The sequence below is a fragment of the Myotis nattereri genome (assembly GCF_964212035.1).
Source record: "Myotis nattereri genome assembly, chromosome: 1".
Taxonomy (NCBI): Eukaryota; Metazoa; Chordata; class Mammalia; order Chiroptera; family Vespertilionidae; genus Myotis; species Myotis nattereri.
Window position 1 is genome coordinate 134,902,898 of NC_138075.1, and position 23,620 is coordinate 134,926,517.

A 23,620-nucleotide genomic window follows, 5' to 3' on the forward strand; every position below is an offset into this window, starting at 1 on the left:
TAAGGCTGCAATAACAAAATACCACAGACTGTGTAGCTTAAACAACAGAAGTTTATTTACTCACAGTTCTAGATTCTACTGGTCCAAGATCAGCTTTTCAACATTGGATTTCTTCTGAGTTCTCTCTGGTGGGCGTACAGATAGTAGCCTTCTCAACTTTCCTCACGTGAATTTTCCTCTATGTGCGATCACCCCTGGTATATCTCTTTCTGTGTCCAAATTTCCTTTTCTTTTGAGAACACCAGAAAAATTGTATTGGGGTCCACCCTAATGGCTTCATTTTAATTTAATCACCTCTTATCTCTAAATACAGTCACATTTTAAAGTACTAGGGTTTGGGTTCAACATATGAACTCTGGGACAGGCACTGTCAGCCCAAAATGACATGTTTTGTTCACACACATTTCAGAAATAGTGTATACATGGTGGTAAGCTTTGTGAGTTTCTGGTTGATTGAAAAACTGTTATGTGCCCATATTGGAAAGATAGTTTGATTGGGTATGAACTTCTAGGTTCAAAATTATTTTTCCTTAAGTTATTGAAGGCGCTGTTGCATTGTATTCTAAAATCCATGATCTGCCTGCCTTACAGAAGACAGATGTCAGTCTGATTAATACTTCTCCTCCAGGATTTTTACAAATCTTTTCTCCCAAAAAGTACATAAAATATTTTTTGGTTCCTGGAGTTCATCATTCTGGAAATTTGGTGGGCCCTCATCATGTTTCATCACCAGGTTTTATTCTGTAATTTAGTTGATTATCTCCTTCTGGGAAAATCTATTAGACAGATGTGTAAACTTCTGGCTCTGTCCTTGCTACTCTCTAACGCAGTGGTTCTCAACCTGTGGGTCGCGACCCCTTTGGGGGTCGAACAACCCTTTCACGGGGGTCGCCTAAGACCATCAGAAAACACAGATATAATTACATATTATTTTGTGATTGATCACTATGCTTTAATTATGTTCAATTTGTAACAATGAAAATACATTGTGCATATCAGATATTTACATTACGATCCATAACAGTAGCAAAATTACAGTTATGAAGTAGCAATGAAAATAATTTTATGGTTGAGAGTCACCACAACATGAAGAACTGTATTAAAGGATTGCGGCATTAGGAAGGTTGAGAATCACTGCTCTAACATATCCTCAAAGGTTTTATGTTTTGGTCTTCTGGCACTGGAGTCTGATAAGTTGGTTCAATTTTCCAGTTTACTTTTTGGAATTTAATCTGTATTGATTCTGCTATTCAGTTCATCTCTGGGGTTTTATACTAGCAATCATATTCTTAATTTCCAAAACTCTGAATGCTTCTTTTTCTTATTATCCTCTTCTATTCTACTGATATATTGGGTACCCAAATCTCTCAAGGGAATTACTTATTCTTTATTTATCGCCCATTTATTTTATTAGCGATCTTCCTCAAGGTATTCTGTTCAATTTAATGTCTCATAATTTTCCTCATTTGTTTGGTTACTTACTATTGGTTTTGTATTGCTATCTATGGATAAGTCTACATTAAATAATTATATATATTTCATTGCCTTCAACTAAGTAAGGAGTTTCATTCCCCTGAAAGTGCATACTTATTCTGAATCAAGCTCTCTGGTTCTCTGTTGCTCTGGTGTAAAGGATGAGCTTAATTTCTAGTGGGCTTGAAATTGTGATGCAATGGCAGCTTGTGTATTTGTTGAGGGAGGAATGAGTACTGCCTGGCAGTCACAAGGGCTGCCTCACGTGTCAGATCTCCCACAGGAGCAGTCTTTACTCACGCTGTGTGCTCCAGGCATGGATGCTAGATCAGCACCTCCTCACACGGAGATTGACCTGACTTCTTACAGAGATGCATTACTAGCCAGGGACACATGCACAGCTTCTTTATGCTCTCCACCTTTCTGAGTTACTCCAGAATTCTGCTGGGAACAGTCATTTCCTGGTTGGTCTTTTCTTCACTTGCAGGTGTTTGCAAATTTCTCAGTTTTACTTACATATTTTCATCAGTTTCCATTCAGTCTAAAAACTTTCAGAAAGTTCTTATTTTCATATGTTGGTAGCTATGTTCTTGATTTTCCAGTGCACCATTGGATTTACTTCTGTATTTTTCCTGTCTTTGCAGTGGAATATTCTTGAGGAGTGTAGGTAGGCATGTGTTTTCATTTTGCCATCAGAATCACAAACTATTTTTTCAAATATTTACAATATTGCAAAACATGCTAAAACTAAAGTAAATTAACCCACTATTCCATTTTTTTCTATTTGCTGTTTTGCTGTCTAATTTTTCTTCTTCTTGAGGGAAGGTGTTTTGAGGGCACTTTAAAGGTGGTCTGCACGGTGATATTAGTAGCTGGAGAAAAACACACACACTTGTAAGTATCAGGCTGATACTGAATGCTACACAGGTCATTCTGCTAGTGAGTCATTTGGCTGATGCTTTATTTCTGATGACTTCTAAATAGTCTGGCTCTTTCAAAGAATGTGAGGTTAATGTTGTAGAGCTAAGTACAGATCTGCTGCTTCCATTTCCACATGCAGAGTAGACATAGTTTTCCCAGCTCTTTTTCCTCTGATTCAGCCACTGCTGTTGACTGCAACACGAGGGATGTTCAGGAGGGGCAATTGGCCGGAATGCAGGGAAACCTTTGTCCCAGACTAGCTTTCTGAGTTACTAATGACTGGAAACTGAAAATTTCTAAGTCTCCCTGGTCTCATTCCCCTTATTAAAAGGACTCTAACAATGCTTTTGAAACATAGACACCTACACACACACACACACACATACAAAAAAAAAAACACAAAAAAACAAACCAAACAACCCTGAAATTATTTTTTATTCCTACAATAGTGTCAGCTCCTCATTAACATAATTTATCCTACTATATAAACTCCTTTTAAAAAATAGATAAGAAATGATATGTAATAGCAAGCACATGAATAATAATAAGGATGTGTACTTGGTGTTGGCATTAACTTTATAGGCATTATGGATATTTATTTAAACCTAATAACATACCTATCAGGTATTAATATCTTCCACTCAATAGAGGAGAAATCAAGGTTTAAACAGATTAGATACTGTAATTTAGACTAAGACATCCAGTTAGTATTGGCAGAACCAGGATTAGAATCTGGGTCCTAGCCCCAGTTTAAGTTCAGCCTTCTTATTGCTAAGTAGATTAAACACTGAAGGAAAGCTGCGATGGAAATGCCTCCTTACACCACATTTAATCACCACCCAACTTTGGATAGTCTTTTATAACTTGGACATGGATTTCATGTGAATGAACTCATTGTAATTTGCTTTGGGATATTAGAGAGCAAACTGGTATTTTTTATTTTCCGTCTCAAATAAGAAAGAAAAAAAGAGTGACCTATTTCTTCAACCTTTAAAGATAGAGCTTAAATGTAAATTGATCTTCATATTTTGATTGTTCTAAATGTATACATATATATGTAAAATTATATGTTTGTATACATATATAACACATATATCTGAATGTGTGTCAGATATATAGAAAATTACCCATGCCCATACTTACCTATGGTGAATTTCTTATTGTAAGACATATAGCTTAATTATAACACAGTGACCTCTGCACTAAGAACAGTAGTTGAGGTGATGTTTTAGTGTGAACAAGTAACTATTTCTAAACACAGGGATTAGAGCATTACTAGCTCTTACTGAAGCTCCCAAATGATTATGAGTTTTGTAAGTACGTACGTTGCTTTTTCAAATAAAATGATAAATGTGCTAAGATGGAAATTGCACAGTGAGATATGTGAGCTTCTACCTCTGCTCCCATTACTGACCAGTGAGTCAATTACCTCCTCTCATTCTCTAAAAGCTTTTCACTAGGAGGCTCCAAGATCCTTTGAAAACACTGACGTTCTTAAAATTTTAACATTTCCATTCTTTCATTATTTATCAAATGTTTACTGAGCATCTATTATATACCCTAGCCATATTCTAAGCATTAAGGATACATAATTAAATGAAACAAACAAACTCTCTGCCCTCATAGAATTTACATGATAATGGAGGAAGAAGACAGCAAGCAGGAAATGTGATACATAAGTAAGATGGGTAGTTGTTTTAAGTCATGTAACATGGGAAACAAGACAAAATAAATAAATAGGACTACATCAACCTAAAAAGGTTTTGCACAGCAAAGGAAACCATCAACAAAATGAAAAGACAAGCCACTGAATGGGAGAATATATTCACCAGTGATGCATCTGGTAAGAGCTTAATATCCAAAACGCATAAAGAACTTACACAACTCAGCATCAAAAAAACAGACAAGCTCATTAAAAAAATGGGCAGAGGACCTGAATAGACACGTCTCCAAAGAGGACATACAGATGGCCAATAGACATATGAAAAGATGTTCAACATCACTAATCATCAGAAAATGCAAATTAAAACCACAATGAGATATCACCTCATGTCTATCAGAATGGCTGTCCTCAATAAATCAAAAAACAAGTGTTGGTGAGGATGTGGAGAAAAGGGAATCTTCATGCATTGTTGGTAGGAATTGATACAGATTGTACCAATCCAAATTGGTACAGATTGATGCAGCCACTATAGAAAACATAAAGAGTTTCCTCAAAAAATAAAAAATGGAACTTCCTTATGATCCAGCAATTCCACTTCTATTAATAGTCTATTAATATATTCAAAGAAACCCAAACATGAATTCAAAAGACTATATGCACTCCTGTGTTTATTGCAGTGTTATTTACAATAGCCAAGATTTGGAAGCAGCCTAAGTTCCCATCAGTAGATGAGTGGATAAAAAAGCTGTGGTACATTTACACAATAGACTACTATTCAACCATAAAAAAGAAGGAAATCTTACCTTTTGTGACAACATGGATAGATCTGGGGCATATTATGCTAAGTGAAGTAAACCAGTCAGAGAAAGACAAATACCATATGATTTCATTTAAATGTGGAATCTAATTAACAAAATAAACAAACAAAATAGAAACAGACTCATAGATACAGCAAGCACACCATGGCTGTCAGAGGGGAGGGATGCTGGCAGGCTGGGTGAAAAATGTGTAGGGTTAAGATAAAAAAAAAAAAGCAAAAAACTCATAGACACAATCAACAGCATGGTGACTACCAGAGGGAAAGTGGGGAGTGGGGTGGTAGCAAAGGGTAACGGAGGTATCAATGATGACAGAAGGAGACTTGACTTTGGGTAGTGAAAGCACAATACAGTATACAGATAATGAATTAGAATTATATATTTGAAATTATATAATTTTATTAACCAGTATCACCCCAATACATTCAATAAAATTATTTTTAAAAACTGTGTAACACAGTAAAGCAGAATAATAGGATTGTTGGAGCTGGGTCTGGGCTCATTTTCAAAACCACAATCAGAGTGGGCCACAGTAAAAATGTAAACTCTGAGCAAACACTTGAAGGAGGTGAGGGAGTGAGTCATGCAAATATGAGCTGCGGGTGGGAGAACATTTCAGACAGCGAGAAGAAATAGTGCAAAGCTTCAAGTCTAGAGTGTCCCTGGTGTTTAGGAGGACTGGCAAGGGAGCCCTGTGGCCAGACACAGGGAGGGAGAGTAACAAAAGGGGTAGGGAGAGAAATCTTGAAGAAAGCTTTGTAGCATTGTAAGGATGTTCTCATTAACTGTTCTTTGGGGCCCGGTTCTAGAAAATTGTTATTATGAACTGAGTTCTTTCGTACCTCTTTTGATACCGTAATGTACCTGGTACTTTGATCATTCTTGCCTCTGATCAGGCACAGTTGCCAGGTCTCAGGAGACGGAGCTGGGGAAAGCAGTTCCATTAGTACAATTAGAGATGATGTACCACCAGACTTTTTAAAATATCTGAAATTAGAAAGTGTGATGGAGAGAGGGAAGGGAAGAAAGAATGAGTCAATGTGTTCAGAGAACCAAGTGACCATTTGAGTAATTGTTTTAACTGACATTAAAATGGATGAGATATTTGTGATTTTCCAACTAATTAGGCAATTGAGTGAATCAAAGCAAAAAAGGAAAATTCCATACCAGCTCTGTACTTGTATATTTTTGCTTGCTTTTTAATTAACTGACTTTCTCATTAGCTGCTACAGATTGACAGGAAAAACTCAGCAGCATTCAGACAATTCCCATATACTCCCTTGCATTTCCTCCCCCGTTCCCACTATTATTAACATCATGCATTATTGTGGTACATTTGTTATAATTGATGAGCCAATTTAATGCTTTATTATTCATTACATTCTACAGTTTACCTTTGGGTTCACCCTTTCTGTTGTACATTCCATGGGTTTTCACAAATGTATGACACATCCAGATGATCATACAGAATAGCATCACTGCCCTAAAATATCCCCCATGTGCTCCACCCATTCATTCCTCTCTACCACCTCCACATCCCTTGCAATCACTGATCTTTTTTGCTGTATGTATAGTTTTATCTTTCCCAGAAATTCCTATAGCTACAATCATACTTGGAATTGAATAAATTCTACCATATTGGTGTGGCAGGCAGGGGAGTGGTGGCTGGGGGATGACTGTCCTGGAAGGAGGGGTCCTGCTGAGATGTGCCCCACGCAGGTGCCTGCTGCCCGACCAGATTCCCCTCAGTGCTGCAGCTAGCGCCACACCATCCAGGGAGCCTCCAAGAGCCTTGGCCCTCTGTTCCCCCACCTCAAGACCAACCATCCCCTAAACCCCCTGCCAAAGGTCCTAGGAAGGACAGGAGAAAGTCAGGAAAGGGCACCCTACAAGAAGTGGGGCCTCTGCCACCCTTCTTTATCCCCCTGGTTCCCGGGACAGAGCTGGATCTAAAGCCCAGACACAGCTCTAAGGCAGGGCGTGGGCCTGGGCTGCTTACCCAGTGTTGGGGTAAGAACACCTGAGCTCTAATTAATGAATTGCTGGAGGCTCACTGTGGACAAGTTTGAAAGTTAAACTTTCTGGGAGGGATACCATACTTTTGTGAAAGGTATTCAGATAATTATGGGAATTATATGAATGCTGCTGAGTTTTTCCTCTAACAGCCTTACATGGTTCTCACACTGAAAAACAAAGAAAAGTCTCTGCAACCATTTGGTAGGAAAAGGGGGAAAGAAACCATTTTGAAATACACCCAGCATTCTAATCTTCTTGGCCAGACCTGCCCTCAAGCCAGACTATTTAAAGAGAGCTTAATTTACTGGAGTTTACCAGAGCTTAACAAATTGGAGAAAGAAAAATACCCATCCCAGCCTCTGATAGCTTTCCCAGTGGGGGAAGGGAAATCAGCAATTTCAGTCTCTTCTAGCCTTCCTGTCTTACCTAAGGAGACAGGAAGGAAGAGTGGAACTTCAAGAAAAACTACTAATCAAGTTATTGCAATTTTTACCTGGATAATTTAGACACATGGATATTGTTGAAATAACTAGTCTCTGATATCCATAATTTTCTGAATTTAATCATTACCACTCATATTTTCTGTTATCTGTTCATATCTGTTATTGAATATTTTAATTCAAAGATATGTTTATTCAAGTGCCGAGGAGTTGCTTCCTCAAAAATTTAACATAAATTTAATTGGGTAATATGTATTTAAGTTACATTTTACTCTATCCATGTTTTGATTTAGCAAGTTTTTTTTCCAATTTTTTCTCGACCTAAAGTATAAGCAGTTACTTTGAGTATGTCATCTTTGCAATATAATATAATCTTTATATATTAACATATATAAACTTTATTATAATATCTCTTTTTATATGTTCTTTGAATCCATATTGTTTTTATTAAAAAGTCATGATAAATGATTATTATACAATATGTAATATTGACTATTACTGTAGTAATGAGTATTTATTCAACCAAAATTTCAAAGCGGAAGTAATCAAATTATTCTTCCAGCAGTTGATTATTAGAAAATTACTTCAAATAATTTTTTGTTGCAAGATGAAGTGGCTTTCCAGTAAAATGTGTATGATAAAATATAAAATTAGAAATGAATAAAATTATAATTAATTTTCAAGGATATTAGCCAATTTGCTTTTTCAAATAGATGTTAAAAGTTTTCTTTTAATTTTTTTAAAAAAAATCCTGAGAGTTATCTCACACACACACACACACACACACACACGCACAGAAACTACTAAGAAGGAAGGAATTTTATTTCTATTGGAAGACAAGAAACATGTAATGTTAGCCTCAGTGTGTTTCTCATTGACCAACATTATATGGAGTCCCCAAATGATCTCCCTCATTTTTCCATTGGTCATAATGGCTGCAGAATTACTTGACATCACATACAATTGTTCAATTGAATACATTGATGGTATTATAAATACACTAGAGGCCCGGTGCTTGAAATTTATGCACTGGGGTGGGGGGTCCATCAGCCCAGCCTGCACCCTCTCGCAATCCAGGATCACTGGCTCCTAACCACTTGCCTGCCTGCCTGATTGCCCCTAATGGCCTCTACCTTGGCCCCCCCCGCTCGCCACCATCGCTGCCTCGGCCCCACTGCCGTGGCTTCGTCTGGAAAGATGTCCACAAGGTCGTTCAGCTGTCCGGCCTAATTAGCATATTACACTTTTATTACTATAGATGTTAATATTGAAACATCCCAGGAACTTGTTAAAGAGTTTCATTGCAATGAAGTTAGTTAATGAAGTTGACCAGAACTTATTTGGACTATACTAGGGTGAAATAATGAGATAAGATAGGTTGGCATCTATTGGAAACATAATGTTCATGATGGTGTATGTGTTGCAGGGGGGTCGGAGGGGGGGGGAAGGGAGCAATCAGGGATGTCATGGTGAATTTTTGAGAAGTAGAGTAAAAGGACAATGAAAGAAAAAGGAATTTGGCAAGAGCATCCAGGATTGATTGAAGATTTAAAAGACTGAAAGCAGAAAATACAATGAAGTGTAAATAAAACAGATACATTAATTACTAAAATACATATATATGCTAGAATTTCTGGGGGGAAAGCAAAGTTTTGGGTTATATTTTCATGTAATTGGTTTTTTGAACTGATTTTCCCAGGTAAAGAGTTATAAAATAAAGCTATTTCTTTTTAAATCTTTGTGAAATAACCCAGAATTTATGTTAAAAACAAACAACAATTTAGTATAATTTTGTAGAGCGGTCTGGTTATCAAGTTGAACTGAAAGCTTCATACTTTTTTAGTTTTTTTATTTTTACGTTTAAAAAAGGGGAGTGGGGGAATTTGCATAAACGTGACAACTAAGTATCCACCAAACCCTGGAGCTGAAGACACTTTGGGATGAATGTTTTCTTACGTGTGAGGCTGGAGCAGTTAACCGACACAGATTCCTTTCATGTTGACTTAGCATATTTCATTTATTGAAAAATCAATATAAAACGTGATTTTTGCTTAAGCAATATCTGCTTTTTCAAAATGTTGGTGTTAAATTCTCACTTTTCAGGTTTCAAACTGTGCAAGCTTTCTATTTTTCTATAGTTTACCGCCCCCCCCCCCCCCCGAATTATTTTTACTGTTTTGTTTAACATCCATTAACAGTTGACTTTCTGGCTTGACTTCAAATTTTTTATAGGGGTGAACATTGACAACATGCTTGATTTCCAGGTCTGGAATATTTGACAATTTTTTGTAGTATTTCTAGAATGCCAATATAATATCTTACGTAGCAGGATGAATGGTCTTATCTTCTTGTGTTAGTATACGTTTTCGATAGATTTTTATACGATAAATTTCGACACTAAGAAAAAAGTGAGAAAGTAAGATCACTTGATAGAGGGGAATGTCATTGCACAAGTGAGACCATTGCAATGCAAGACAATTACTATCCATGTGTTTTCTCTGGGTCTTGGTTTTCTATAAAAGCAAGAGTAGCATGAGTGATTGCTCAAGTACATTACTAATCATCTAGGGAACTGATCACTATTAAATTCAGCAAAAAAAGAAAATATAGAAAAATATCTTTGGAGCTTTACATTTTTTGTTGTTTAAGCACAGACTTTTTGGTAAAGAGAGCTATAAGTGACAGGTTTTGTTTTAAAATAACTAGAACTTGGCACAGGGGTTGGTTTCAAAACTAACTGTATTTCTATTTCATTTCTTCTTTGTTGAATCCTGAACTTTATTAGCCCTTGATCTTTAGAACATCCTGAATATTGACGTTAATTAATTCAGGAAGATTTTCTGCCAAAATATTAAATATTTTCTGACATTCGTTTCTGAAATTACTTGAAAACTCTCATAGTCACTTACTGTGAGGGTTTTCTTTTTCTCCAGTGATACAACCTTTGTTAGACATGGATTTCTCCTTAGCAATGAGAGATTTTAGTTGTACAGCACCTCCGGCTTTTTAGATGCTTAAAAATGTTAGAGTTTTTACGATGTCCAATTTGACACACAGAAATTAATATGACAAAACAAAGATTTAGTTAACAAAAGAAAATGTAACATATCGTGCTCACCTTATAACCGCAGTATGTACATATAGGAAATGTTACAGTCAAGGTCCTGAGCTGTCACACTGCCAGACTCCATTCTTCCAGTCAGAACTTGATGCCCAGGAAGAGCAGAATCAGGATTCAAGGGCAGACAGTCTGCTTCCAAGTTTGCCCTTTGAACCACCAGGCCATGGTTCTGAGATGATGGGTTTATCACATGGCCCATGAAAGGGAAGGACTAACCCTATTTTAATCTGTAGCACCTGACAGGGTACATTGCACAGAAATAAATCTAGTGCCTACATCTGAAAAACCTGAAACATCAAGTCAGGTTAGAGTACTCTCCAGGCTTCCTTCTTTTGTAAACACCATGGAAACAAGCAAAAACAAGTCAAAAGTGGTTTCTATGCACATTGAGAAGATTCTACTGCCTTGGGGAAAAGATACCCAAGTATATATATTTCTAATATCCAAAAAGTAACGAGTTGCTTTTTCTCTGTTTTTCCCCCACCCATAGGTGTATACCGTTGAGGAATCTGGACTAAATATCCTCGTGTGGTCAGTGATTGGCAATAAAAGAACCGGTTGGATGTACGGATATGTACATCTCTCCAGGAACAGTCCATTTAAGGTGGCATTTGAAGCTGATTTGAGTGGTAATGAACACATCTTTATTGCCCTTGATGACATCTCCTTTACACCAGAATGTGTATTTGGAGGTAAGTGATTCCTTCAGAAGATGGGATATACACGCATTGTTTTTAATATCTAAATACAGAAGAATTGGGAATTCTGAGGAATAGCGTTTCTTTCCAGGTTCCATTTTAGTCATATATTGAAGAAAGAGCAGTCTGTCTTGTAGGAGGTAAAGATTTTTCTGCCCATGACACTTCACTATGGAATTTTCATGTCATCTGGACAACAAAATAACTTTGACTAACTTTCTTTGGAAAGCATGGCAGAAATTTGGTTTCATTAATTTAGCTTTATTGTCTACTTTCTTTCATAGGTTTGTAGTAACTGTACAAGGTAAAGATCACTCTGGTCACCTATCATATTCCAGACTGTCTTTTCCATCCATGTCAACTTTTCCCTTTCCATGGGCTTTTTCCACTCTCCTGTTTCTACTCTACAATCTAGAATTCTTATTCTATTGCACAAAGAAAACAAAAGTCCTGACACTTACTCCTTTAAAAAAAAAATCCCCTTAACGAAAATCTGACCTTCCCCTACTTAAGATGTTTTCCGTAAGTGGCAATTTATTCTCTTTTAAACTTAGTCTTAAAAATTTTAATGCTTGACATTAGGGTCACTGTCTTTCTCTTACTTGATGCTCTTCCAAAATTTTATTCTTCTAGTCACACATCTGGGTTCTTATCTTTTTTATGATTTTTTCTTGGATCTTAAATTCTGGACAATCTCAACTTCCAGGTGATTGAGCTTGTGTAAAACACTGACCTTCAGTGCTAGTCACCTTAATAAATATTTTTCCTCCTTAACCAAATCTCATAGTTACTTTCTGAGCCTTATAACATGCTCTGAAAATGCAGGTTGAAATTTTCATTTAATTCTTATGTTCTCTACTTCTTGATTACTCCTCCTAAACCAGTGTGCCAACATAAATAAGAAGAAAAACATTCTAGATTCTCAATGCTTTATGTGCTTTTTATAAAGCACCCTCTTTATACTTTTTTCCTAATAATCCCAGATGTAATTATCTAACACCACAATTCCATTCTAAATTAGCACTTTGCATTCTATTATGTCCTACTAGAGACCCAGCACACAAAATTTGTGCACGGGTACAGTCCCTAGGCCTGGCCTGTGATCAGGGCCATCTTCCCCTGCTGTCAGCAGCCATACCTGGCCCCTGCTGCCATCCACCCTTGGTTCTCCATTCGCCATCCAGTGATTGGAGCCTGCCAGCTGGGGGGAGGGACCAAGAGGTTGGCCGTTCCTGCCCATTCGCCATCCCCATCCCCTGATGCCGGTTGCCCTCTGTGTGTGGGGTGACCAGCAGGGTGGGGGGCCTTAGCCTGATGCCACCCACATCTGCCGCAACCCACCCCTGGTTCCCTGTTCCCCATCAGGTGATCTGAGCCTGCTGGTCAGGGAAGGGACCGAGAGGCCGGCCCTGATAAGGTGATTGGGGCCTGCAATTGGGAGATCTAGATCTGTGGGCTGGAGGCAGCTCCTGTGTTGCGTGTCTGCCCCCTGGTGGTCAGTGTGTGTCATAGCAACAGGTCGTTCTGCCCTTCTGTCAATTTTCATATTTCCCTTTTATTATATAGGATTTTTTCATTTTAACATAAATATGGGTCCTAATTATGTTCCAGGAACTCTAATAAGCACATTGTAAGTATTGATTAGACCATCCCTGTAGAATAGATACAAGTATCCAGCTCATGTTTGGTCATAATGACTTTATTAATCTTTAAAATTGAATTGCTGTGGCCATTTTTATTTTCCAAACTGCTGATGCTCATGCTCACTGGGACAACTGGAAATTTTGGACCCTTAGGCTGGGCCTTCAAGGATCCCAGATACATGTGTTTCCCTTCCTGGACTGTTTTTCTACAGCAATTCTCAAATCCTCCAATTTCTCCCTTGGACTTTCTTTATTCTGTCAATGTTTTTATATCCTCTGGATCTGATATAATAAAAGGCTAATATGTAAATTGACCTAATGGTGATATGACCGGTCACTATGACACTCACTGACCACTATGGGGCAGACGGTCAATGCAGGAGCTGCCCCCTGGTGGTCAGTGTGCTCCCACAGGGGGAGTGCTGCTCAGCCAGAAGTCGGGCTCATGGCTGGCAAGCTCAGCAGAGGTGGCGGAAGTCTTTCCCACCTCAGCAGCAGTGCTAAGGTGTCCAACTGACAGCTTAGGCCCACTCCCCACAGGGCCTAAGCTGTCAGTCAGACATTGCCCGAGGTTTCTCGGACTCCAAGAGGGCATAGACTGGACTGAGAGACCTGCCCCCGCCACCCAAGTGCATGAATCTTGTGCACTGGGTCTCTAATAGAATATAGAGCCATTTTATAAAAAATACTTTTAATTTTATCTTTTCATCTCCAAATATACCCATATATACAACCAATTTTTTTTTTTTTTTGTCACCATTTGTCTCAGGAAAAAAACACCTCAATTTTTCCAAGAATAAATCTCTCTTCTTGGTCATTTCTGTTCTCAACTTCTCCCATAAAAGTCTTCTCTGTCCTACATTCTATATCTTCAGTTTCTTTTCTTTCACTTTTGGCTCTTGTCACACACACGTGCGCGCGCACACACACACACACACACACACACAGTTTCCCACTAACTTTGAGCTCCTCAAGACCAACAGGAGCTTGTCTTTTTCATCTTCAGAGTCTAACACAGGAACTAGGACGTTTAGAACACAGTTTAGTGGGGCTTGAGATGAATCACATGGCTGTTACTAGTCCACAGATGGGAACAGGGTTGGCAGGCCTGTTGCCAGGGATATGGGAGTGCACAGCTCCTGCTGGACCCCCAGGATGAGACTGCCTCCAGGACCACAGTTCAGTGGAACTAGAGCCAGGTCATGGGATCTCTTCTGGGTCTGCGATCAAGCCTGCAGATGGCAGACCTGTTACCGGAGATGTACACATGGGTGGCTCCCACTGTATCCTTGGGCTACCTGTATGACTATCATAGAGCAGGTCTGTAGCTGGGTCCCAGGGCTGCTTCTAGATCCGCTGGCTGGTCCAGGAGCAACAGGTCTGTTACTGGGCAAGCGGGTGGGTACGGCTCTTGCCTGGTCCTTGGGTGGGCAGGTCTGCCTTCTCACCATGGTATAGCAGGACTCAAGACAGGTCCCAAGTCTGCCTCCGGAACCATAGTTAGGTTTAGGTCAGTTGGCCTATTACCAGGGGCACAGATAGGCATGTCTCCTGCCAGATTCTGTGTGAGCACGATTGCCCCTGGACCACAGCAGAGCAGGGTTGGAACTGAGTCACAGGATAGCGTCAGGGTCCACAGCCAGGACTAATATTGACAGTCCTGCTTCCCAGGGGCACAAACAAGTGTGTGCCTCAGGATCCACAGTTGAGTCCAAGGCCAGTGGCCTATTACTAAGGGCACAGACAGGGATGGCTTCTCACAGATCCCTTGGAAGATGGGGCAACTGATCCATGTATTGATGGTTCCCTCTCTCTCCCTTCCTCTCTTCCTAAAATCAATAAAAGCATGTCCTCAGGTGAGGATTAAAAATAAATGATCTTTAAGTGTTAGTACTTAGCCAGAAAAACTTCATTTCCTAGTAATGCTGGATAAAGGAAGCATTATTTTCATATAAAATTCAAATTGATCAAATTTTGATAATATGCTTGCACAAATTTTCTTTTTTTGTTGAATGAAAATGCCCAGAATTGGACACAGTTTTCCTGTAAAATATAGTTGTAAAAGGATGCAAAAAATTCTGATAGTACAGGATCTGCTACTATAAATGTTTATTAAACAAAGGAAGAGAAATAAATTTAAATAGATTTTTTTCCTATATTCACTTATGTGTGTTCTTCATTCAGCCCTCAGAGAAGATGAACCCATCTCTACTATCAAAACTGCTTGCTTTTTCTAGTTTTCCTTAAATTCCATCTAGATTCAAATGAACTAAAGTAGCTAAATTAGATTTTTACATTTAGCATACCAGCTTTTGTCTCATGTTCAAATTAACATCCTAAGATTAAAAATAGCTCTCAACTTCCTTTTAACCTCATGCTAGGTTTTTTGAAGTTTTATCTACCCTCCTCTTTCCACTCCAAAAATATACACTCTCCCATAAATAAAGGAATATACATCATTTGTCACCACAAAATACATGTCGTTTTCTTTCCATTTAGAAGGTTGTCCTATAACAGTAGCCCCTCCACTACCCTGAAGAATCTTTGCTTTCTGCATTATTACTTTTCCATTCTCCCTTTAATTACTTTCAGTTTCCCAAGACATTTTCTAAATGGAGGCATTCTCCATGCAATAAAACATCTCCAGCAATTCTGAGTCAGCAGAGAAATGTATTTATTTTCACAGAGTCTGTTTTCTTTAGCCATGTGAGTGTCCAAGGGTAGAAGATGTGTTCTATTTTCTCCTATAATTTGAAACAAAGAGGATCACAATTTTTTTTTTCCAGGATGAAGAAACATTTTGCAGAGCTGATAGGATATATAAGATGTTTTAAAGTATTTGAAATAACAATGGCAGAGAAATTATAGGGTGCTTAAAGATATGATATATTTCTATATAATTTGGTCAGGAGTCTAATAAATAGGCAGATACCAGTACCCACAATTGGAGTGGGGTGATAGGTAGGAAGCAGATTATCTCAGCACTGGAGTCTACTGATGTTCTGGGTTGAATAGTGTGGTCTCAGGATCCATGTCCTTCCTGGGACCTTAGAATGTGACCTTATTTGGAAATAAGGTCTTTGCAAATATGATTAAGATGCAAGTAAAGATGAGATTGTACTGGAGCAGGGTTGGCCTTAATACAACATGACTGGCATCCCCATGAGTGGAGGAGAAGGGACAAAGCAACAGAGAGAATGCCATGTGGTGAAAGAGGCAGAGATTGAACGGATACTTCTATGAGTCCAGGAATGACAAGGATTGTCAGCGAAACAGGAAGCCAAGAGAGAGGAATGGACTGGGTTCTCGTAGAGAGCCAACGGAGACAACACAACTGTGCCAACACCTTGAATTCAGACTCTGGCCTTCAGAACTGTGAGAGAATAAATTTCTGCTGCTTTACACACCCAGCCTGTGGTACTTTGTTATACCAGCTCTAGGAAACTAACACAAGTGGAAACATTGAGATCTACTTTGTCACCAAGAACTAGGTTCAAACCTTCATTAAACCCCTTACTGCACATCTGACCTGATTTTCCTTATCCATGAAATGATTATTGTCAAGATTTAGGAAATGTGTTTTGTCTAAAAGAATTTCGTGAACTATTTCAGGCAATTAAATAATCATTTGGAAAAATCTAACAATAATTCTTAAGACATCTCATCTTACACTGAAAAACATTCCTAGTTGAAAGGTGCTGAGTCTGATGCTCCATTACATAATACACAGTAAATAACAAATTTGCTATTATGTGTTTAATCTAAAGAAAATAGATTTTCAAGGAGGAATGCAAATTCGAAAGAAAAGAAATATTATTGTAGGGCACCTTTTTTAGATTTAATCTTAACATGGTAAATATAAAATGATAGCAACTAACAAGGTGACAAACAAAGTAAAGAATAATATTCACTAGAAATTCAAGGGGGACAGGCAGCCACAAGTTCTCCTTATTTATATTATCACTATTAAAGGAAAACTTCATTCCTGAATAGAGATTCTCCTTCTCTTTTTACATCCCTGAACTTTAACAGCAAGTGTTACTCTGGAACATTTCCAGGACAATTGTATTCTCTTGAATGCAAATTATTTAGAGGTTGAGATATTTGTCTGTTTTCATCATCAATCATCATCATCATCATCATTTATATTATCTTCAATGATGTATCCCACAGCCCAGAAGTGTTCCTGTTTTATAGTAGATATTCAATAAATGTGCTGTGAATAAACAAATACATATGTTAAATGGATAGATGAATAAAAAAAAGTTATTGCCAACTGAATTCATATGGCACCTCTCTTTACTACCATCAATGGACTCTCCTTCCAGGCTTCTTCTCAAACCCCAGTTTAGAGAGAGAAAGAGGATATTAGTGACTTGTCCAACAGATTCTGTGACTATTTTGAGTGCTACAAAGATGACAACTAGACTAAACTTTTGAAGACATGAGTCTAAATCATGACTGTGCCACTAAATACTCACATAATTTTAAGAAAATCGTGTTTAACTCTTTAAACCATGGTTTGTGATTGAGGAAATGAAATAGACATTGCTTAAGTCTCTTCCACTAAATACTCACATAATTTTAAGAAAATCGTGTTTAACTCTTTAAACCATGGTTTGTGATTGAGGAAATGAAATAGACATTGCTTAAGTCTCTTCCAGCTCTGCCATTTTATGATTATACTAGAGGCCCAGTTCACAAAAACTTGTGCACTGGGGAGGGGTCCCTCAGCCGGGCCTGCCCCCTCTCACAGTCCTGGAGCCCTCAGGGGATGTCCTACTGATGGCTTAGGCCCAAGTGGGCCTAGGCCACAGTCTGGCCTCCCTCTGTGAGAGGCAACCAGACTGATCAGGGGAAGGCACTGCCCCCATTACCCCACTGCTGCTGCCACTGCCTGAGCCCCGGGCCTCACAGACACTGGGGCTCACTGCTGCCTGAGCCCATGGCTGCCTGAGCTCCAGGCCTTGCAGCCACTGTGGCTTTTTCTGGATGGACGTCTGCTCTAATTAGCATATTACCCTTTTATTAGTATAGATGGACTGGATTTTTTGCAAAGGATCATGCCAGCAGAAGGGAACCAGAGATTGACACAGAAAGGGACAGAGTCCAAAGAAAAGGAAGAAGAAGTTAAAAGAGGTCTCGAAGTTTGGGCCAACATGTACAGGAAGAAATGTCACTGCAGTTAGATGCAGAAGACGTCTCAATACTTGGTGTGTCTGTAAACTTGAGTAAGCCAACCTTTCATTGAGTCAATGTTTGTTGCGAATCTCCTGTGTGTTGTCCTGAATTTAGATTGGAAGGACAGATATGAATATAATTGTATCACCAGTTCTTCAGGAGTTCAAAATCTAATGAGCTTTTATGATAATGATGCATACCTGAAAGTTTAAAGCAATAAAAAGTGTATTTGAAACTCTGTCAGCTCTAAGAATTGTGTTCTAAGATGATTTCATTTCACTTAAAGGCATCATCAAAAAGTAGTTTCTTGAGACATGGTTGAATATTCTGAGAAATAGTCAGTGGTTTGCTGGTAATCTAGCTCTTACTTTTTTTAAAAAAATGAAGCCCTGATTTGTAACACTTGCCTATTTTCTGGGTGTAAATACTCCTAGCATGATTGATTGAAGGATACCAGTGTGACATCACGGGAGGTGGGGTTGGGAAGAGATGCGCACAGTCGTACCACAGGCTGCAGCACACACAGGGCCAGAGGAATGAGCTCCGGGCCAGTGGTGCTACCTCCTCCCAGACAGACAGTTGAGTGGAAACTAAAGTTGTCCATATTCTGCAGCGTAGGGACCAAATTATAAAGTTGGCCGGTGACAATATACTCTCTATCTATACTCTAATGGTGTCCAACACAGAGAACAGTGCACATTTACTTAGCATTGCGAATCAAGAATATTGCAAATGAAACATCCTATATAATAAAAGCCTAATATGCAAATTGTCCCCTCGAGCGGTTGTTTGACAGGGAGACTGGGAGTTTGACCACTCGTTATGACGTGCTGACTACCAGGGGGCGGCGCAGAACATGATGAGCATAGGCAACATGCTGCAACCTCTCACCGGCTACCTGGAGGTGGGGGGTGACAGGGACGGAGATGCAGTGAGAATGCTGGGTGTTCGCTGAGCTTGCTCTCACTCCCCCTGCTACCTTCCCCCTGGGATGCCGGGCTCATGTGCCAGGGAAGCCCCCATGCTCAGGTGCCAGACGCCCCTGAGGAGCCTACCCAGCATCCATGCGACCTCTTCTGGGTGAGCCAGGCCACAGCTGCTGGGACCACAGGGGCCAGTCAGGCTTCCTGCAGGTTCATGCAGGAGCTGGTCTGTGAGGCCGGCTGGGAGAGAGCACGCTGACTGCCCCGCTTCCGTGTGGTGCTAATGGGTGGCCCAGAAGCCCATGCAGTGCTCCAGCCCACAGCATCCAGCCGTGCTCACAGCATCTCCATGTGGGGACTCGGGCGCCGTGACTCAGGTGAAGGGGGTCGCGTGGGAGGCCTGGGGGCCCAGATGGTGCCCAGGGATCAGAAGTCAGCTGGGACCTGCCCTTCCATGCCAGATGCTCATGCTTCAATAGCCGGCCAGGCCTAGGGACCACACCCATGCATGAATTTTGTGCACCGGGCCTCTAGTATTCTATAATGAGGATATTTGTATCTTTTGTATGAGTTGATTAAAAACTCCTGAGAAACCTTTTGGTTATGCATAACCATAGGACATGTCATTAAATTTTCAGTGCTTTTTTATAAATATTCTCTTTAAAATCAGTGTGGGGTTTTTATTTGTTTGTTTGTTGTTTTTTACTCCTTTATTTGCTTACTACAAACCTCAAGCTGCATAAAGATATTTGCCTTCTTTTCCCCCAACTCAGTTTTATTTTATGACTCACGCTCTCATTCAAGGCCTTCTTATTGCTCATCAGAATCTCTGTAATGGCTACATAACTGAATCATCAAATTTACTCACATATGTCATATACAAGTACCAAATTAGTCCCCTAGTGCCTATTATAGTGTAAGTTCCAGAAAAGGTAAACCCTATATCTTTCTTATTCACCAAAATAACCACAATACATTTTTATGCAAGCAACAAAATCTGGCTTGGGCTAACAAGCAGAAAATAAGTTTATTGAAAAGATACTGGATAGCTCTAAATATCAAATGTAAAACCGAGAATCTGAAAGAGGAGAATGGGAAACAAGTAAATTGACTAAAACAGAGGGTAAAAGTGGCTAATTCTACTGCCTTTAAATAACCGTTTTGGAAGCTGGGATATCTTCTCTCTTGTCATCACTCTAAATAATCTCTATCTGTCCCATGTCACTCCCTCAAAATTAAAAGAACTTAATGGAAGCACACCATAGACCAAGCCCAAGTCATATGTCTATATGTCAGTCTCCTTAGTTAATCTTTTGTATCTAATTTCCACATTATCTACCTCTGGGTGAGGCTATTCTCTGTCTTTATAAATCATAATCAAACGTGAATATTCTGCAACATATGGATCAAATTATAAAGTTGACCAGTGACAATAAACTCTCTATTTATACTCTAATGGTGAGAGAGGAAATACAAGAGAAATTAGTCAAAATATACAAATTCATACAGGTTATGAATAAAATGCTTAGAAGCTCTCAATTGCTTACCAAATAAGTTTCTTATCCTTTAGTACAACTCCTGCCACACCAATATGTCTCTGCAAAATGATCCCTTAAAATGGGACCTCTTACCTTTCTCAGTTATGCTCCATATTCTCTTATCTCAATGACTTTGGTCTTACTGCTTCCTGACTGGGAGCACCCTGCCCTTTACCTCCTCTTGTTAAAAGCCTTTTCTGCCTTTGAGGGCAGAACAAAAGCCACCTTCTTCATGAAATTATATTTCATCTTCCCTACAAGAAGCCAAACTCTGTTCTAGATCTTAGCCTTAAGTTTGCAGCTCTCCTATAATATGCCTTATGCAGTACTTTGTGATGTGTAGCTTATATTCCATCATTTTCAGTTTCTCTACATTGAAATACCCCCATTGTCATTATCTTGTTTGTTTGTTTGTTTTCTATTTTAGTGAGAATGAGAGATCTTTAACTTTAGGATGATTAAGAAAAATATAAAATTCAAGTCAGCATCAGATATAAAGAGTAATATCCATTTTATATCAGAGTTATAGCAATTGTAGATAAATTATTTAAAATGTGGTTTTAATGCATGAGTCACTTTTATAATTTTGATTTAGTTAGTGATTCATGAACCTAATTTTAAAATGAATAGTGATGAATGTATAAAAAGCTGAAAATGATTATTAGTCAATCCTAACTCCCTATTATTGGCTTATAGAATATTCTTGGGTTTTAAATCTATTATCATGGGTCACAAAGTCCTCACAATTTGTCAAAGGATGGGATAATACTGCTTAACTCCTAGAAGGAGTATTAGATTTAAAGGGGGAGAGGGGACAAGAACCAGAAAATAGCATTAAAAGCAGTACCAAGCAGGCTTATGGGAGAAAGAAACTTGCCTGTTATACTATGAAGTGGTTCATACTTGGTTTCCTGCTGATCATCAGGTTGGAAAGAATTTTGTTGAATTAAAGGAAAGAAATCCAAATGACAACCATGAAAAAACCAGTATGAAGCATATTCTGTTAGCCTGGATTTGACTGTGAACCTGAACTTGAAGACAAACCATAAATCATTGTCCCAACACTCTGTCTTAAAGTTGAATGCTTTTATGTGAACAATGGTACTTCCCAAATAGTATGTAAATATACATGCAATGTATACTTGGATATAAATGTAATATAATATATCTTAGCTAATAAAAGAGAAACATGCAAATTGACCATACCTCCACTACAATCACAAGCCACGCCCACCAGCCGATCGGGAGCAAGTATGCAAATAAACCCAACCAAGATGGCGGCAGCCATGGAGCTGGAGCAAACAAGAGGCTTGGGTTGCCCCTGGTGATGGAGGAAGCCAAACTTCCTGCCTGCCCTGGCTGGCTGTGAGTTCTGCTCAAGGCTACAAAGTTTCAATTATAGAAGATAAATAAATCCCAGATACCTGTTTCCAGCTGCTGTGGCCTCTGCTCAAGGATGGGATGGGAGCCTGGGGTGCCTGGGGCTGTGGCCAGCCTGCAAACAGCCCTCAGCCCCTCACACAGGCTGCCCATGCCCCCCAGTAGGGACCTCTACCCTGAACGGGCTCTGGCCAGCCTGAAAATGGCCCTCAGCCCCTCACCAAGGCAGGCCACACCCCCATTGGATGAGGGTCCCCGCTGGGGGGCTTGGCCAGCCAGCAAGCAGCCATCAACCCCTCACCCAGGTTGGCCAGGCACCCCAGTGGGGACCCTCACCATAAAAGGGGTGTGGCCAGCATGCATACAGCCATCAGCCCCTCACCCAGGCTGGCCAGGCACCCCAGCAGGGACCCCCACACTGAAGGAGGTGTAGCCAGCTTGAAAACAGACCTCAGCCCCTCACCCAGGCTGGCTATGCCCCCCTAGTGTGGAACCCTCACCCCATGGGGGCGTGGCCAGCCTGCAAACCACCACAGGCCCCTTGCCCAGGCTGTCCCATGCCCAAAGGGAAGCCCCACCCTGATCCGGGACACCATTCAGGGCAAACCAGCAGGCCCCAACTTGTTCACCAGGCCTCTATCTACACTAATAAAAGGGTAATATGCTAATTAGACTGGGAGACCTTCCAATAGGCCTTCCGGACGTTCTTCTGGACAAAGCCGTGGTGGTGGGGCTGAGGTAGAGGTGGTTAGAGGCCAAGAGGGGAGGGCAGTTGTAGGTGATCAGGCTGGTGAGGGGTGGGGCCACTGGGGGTGAACAGGCCATCAGTGGGGTCAGTTGGAGGTGATCAGGATGGGGGGGGGGCAGTTTGGTGTGAGCAGGCCAGCAGGGGGGCATGTAGGGGCAAGCAGGCCAGTGGGGAGGGAAAGTAGGGGCTAGCAGGCCAGCAGGGGGGGCAGTTGGGGGTGATCAGACTGGTGGTGGGGGGCATTTGGGGGCAAGCAGGCCAGCGGCGGGGAGCAGTTGGGGGCGAGGAGACCAGCATTCAGAGTGGTTAGGGGCAATCAGGCAGGCAGGCAGGCAGGCAGGCAGGTGAGCAGTTAGGAGCCAGCAGTCCCGGATTGTGAGAGGGATGTCCGACAGCCGGTTTAGGCTCGATCCATTTAAACCAGCAGTAGGACATCTTTTGAGGGGTCCCAAATTGGAGAGGGTACAGGCCGGGCTGAGGAACACCCCCTCCCCTGTGCACAAATTTCCTGCACCGGGCCACTAGTATAGACAATAAAACATGGTATGGCAATTTAGTAATTTCTCTACTGTATGAAATAAAAAAAACCAAGTCCTAAATTTCTAGTCATTTTTAGAAATTAATATAACCTTTGCTGACTTTTTTTCATGGAGAAATACACCGCAGGCCAAATGTTTTACCAGGCGAAGTATGTATGAAAGATTCTGGGTGCTTTTCATAGCCAAGGTCAATCTGGCCATGTTTTGTTCTCTTGGGCTATTAGAGTCTACTTTTATTACGGGTTTTCTGATTTCCTGGAACACATGTGTTGTTATATGGAACACATCCAGACATTATGAAAATAAGTTCGTGTGTTTATTACCTAAGAAATAGAATAAGAAAATGACATTGCATTACTAAAAAATCTGTTTTAAGGAAATATCTTTCCAGTTGAAAAACAAATGACTTCAACAGAATGACCCGTTTTGTTGATAGCATCTTATTGGCCTGTGAGAACATTTTACCCAGAAAATGCTGGTTACTCTGTGAAAATAGTTGGATATGGGAAAATAGAAAA

The 23,620-nt window shown here is 40.0% G+C and overlaps 1 protein-coding gene across 1 annotated transcript in view; it reads left to right on the forward strand.

The window, feature by feature from the left end:
- Nucleotides 1–23,620, forward strand: part of MALRD1 (MAM and LDL receptor class A domain containing 1) — a gene marked incomplete at both ends in the record, with an annotated part of 616,248 nt that overhangs the window by 457,702 nt on the left and 134,926 nt on the right. Inside the window, one exon of the mRNA XM_081103892.1 lies at nucleotides 10,943–11,144. Coding sequence (XP_080960018.1) covers nucleotides 10,943–11,144 — 202 coding nt within the window. The remainder of the gene's footprint in view (nucleotides 1–10,942; nucleotides 11,145–23,620) is intronic.